This window comes from Pteropus vampyrus, unplaced genomic scaffold, assembly GCF_000151845.1.
Source record: "Pteropus vampyrus isolate Shadow unplaced genomic scaffold, Pvam_2.0 Scaffold131, whole genome shotgun sequence".
Taxonomy (NCBI): Eukaryota; Metazoa; Chordata; class Mammalia; order Chiroptera; family Pteropodidae; genus Pteropus; species Pteropus vampyrus.
The window spans coordinates 5,430-7,117 of record NW_011888912.1 but is presented as its reverse complement, the minus strand read 5'-3'; the positions used below and the strand labels follow the sequence as shown (position 1 = coordinate 7,117).

At 37.3% G+C, this 1,688-nt stretch overlaps 1 protein-coding gene across 1 annotated transcript in view; it reads right to left on the bottom strand.

Annotated features, from left to right (window-relative positions):
- Positions 1 to 1,674, bottom strand: part of LOC105296924 (complement factor H-related protein 4) — a 5,200-nt gene extending 3,526 nt beyond the window's left edge. Inside the window, exons 1-2 of the mRNA XM_023534743.1 lie at positions 1,545 to 1,674; positions 8 to 87 (exon numbers count right to left, since the gene is read on the bottom strand). Coding sequence (XP_023390511.1) covers positions 8 to 87; positions 1,545 to 1,674 — 210 coding nt within the window. The remainder of the gene's footprint in view (positions 1 to 7; positions 88 to 1,544) is intronic.
- Positions 1,675 to 1,688: the final 14 nt, after the last annotated feature.

The following is a 1,688-nucleotide window of genomic DNA, read 5'->3' as shown; positions in this document are numbered from 1 at the left end:
TTCCTACAGTTACTGGAAAGTATAGTCTGTACACATTTTCACGATATAGGCTTCCATGTTTTATTTTCGGAATATCACATTGCTTAACTGGCAATTAAAACAAACAAAAAAACAGCGTGAATAATGTTTCACCTTAATATCAAACGAGAGATACATTGTTCAGTGGTGAATTAATCCTCTCATTAACATATTGTGATCTTTGCACAATACGTACAAACATCGAATCCTTGCGTGGCACATTCGAACATAACATAATGTTGTATGTTGATCTGGTTTCGATAAACTGATTAATAAACACGTGATCGTTTTGTACATGACTGTCACGCACGAGCCAGCTGTCTCATGGTGATAAGAGCGCCCTCTCTGGGGTCACACTTGAAGATCCACTCAGCCTTCGGCCTCGAATATGCCTGGGCTTAAATGCCGGCATTCTTCCCCAATATTTATGTTCCGCTGTCACAATCATATCATTTAGTTGTGACATCACAATTATATTAGTGAGAGAAATAGATAAGTACACACACATACATGTTTAACACTGAAGAGCCAAAAAAATGGGTTTCTCACTTACAATGATATGGTTTTTTCTAACTTGTCATTGGCTGCGGACGGGCACGTCCTTCTCGAGGGGACTGGGGCCAGGGTGCTTCCAATTGGGGCACTTAGGAAGCTTCCTTGAGTTGTCATTGTTGGTAGTGAATAAAATTGCCCGAATTAAATAATTCACAAAACCCCGCATGCAACAAGGTATGAAATGAATAACCGACAGTGAGACACATTCTGGTCGTACCTGCTATTTAATTACAGGTGTCATTTCCAATAACTTGAATTTGATAGGACCGCATTATCAAATGAAATGGCAAACAAAAAAATCATAGTGAAGAATTTGTAAACTTAATAATAGAAGTGACTTGAAAATTTTAAAAATTTTCAACATTGGCCTTGTCTCAGAAAGCACATTAGAATGTATTGGGATTATACTGGAAATTAAGAATACATTTTATCTTTATGTTAAAGGAGATACGTCTGTGATACATAGCTAATTATGTTAAATATTAAATTGATAGTGATGTTAATGACCTTCATAGCTTTCTAAAAGTCGTAACGCAAATATAGTAAACTGAATATATTTAAAATGTATAATTTGATGGTGTTTGTCATAAGAACCTATAAAATCATCACCATCCGTAAGAATACAAAGGGATCCATCATTCTTCAAAGTTTCTTGGCATTACAAATAGAGTCACCCAAACATTGTGGACTTATAATCCAGGTTCCCTGTGACTTATTTTCTAGTTAAGGTTTTAGGAGTATGTTCCCATGGCCCTCTACTGAATACGAAGTGGCTTTTCCCACTGTGGAACTGAGAAAACAGAGAAAACTATTTCATTTGCTCAGGTAAATACGTGATAATTTTTCCATAAACATATTCTTTTTCGTTATCTAATAATACAGAATATTTCTACCAGTTTTTAAATTCAAAATATAAACACAAACGAAAGAGGATAAAGTTACGTTTAAGAAGGAAATCTGTTTCAACGTACCTTGTCCGTGAGCCCAGGAAAGCCACCAGGTGAGGAGGACGTTGAGGACTAACAGCATGTTCCGTGTGCCCAGGCGTCCAGCAACACGAGTGTTCCAGGCGTGCTCTTTGGGGCTTCCGGTCAGCTTCATGAGCAGTTACCAGG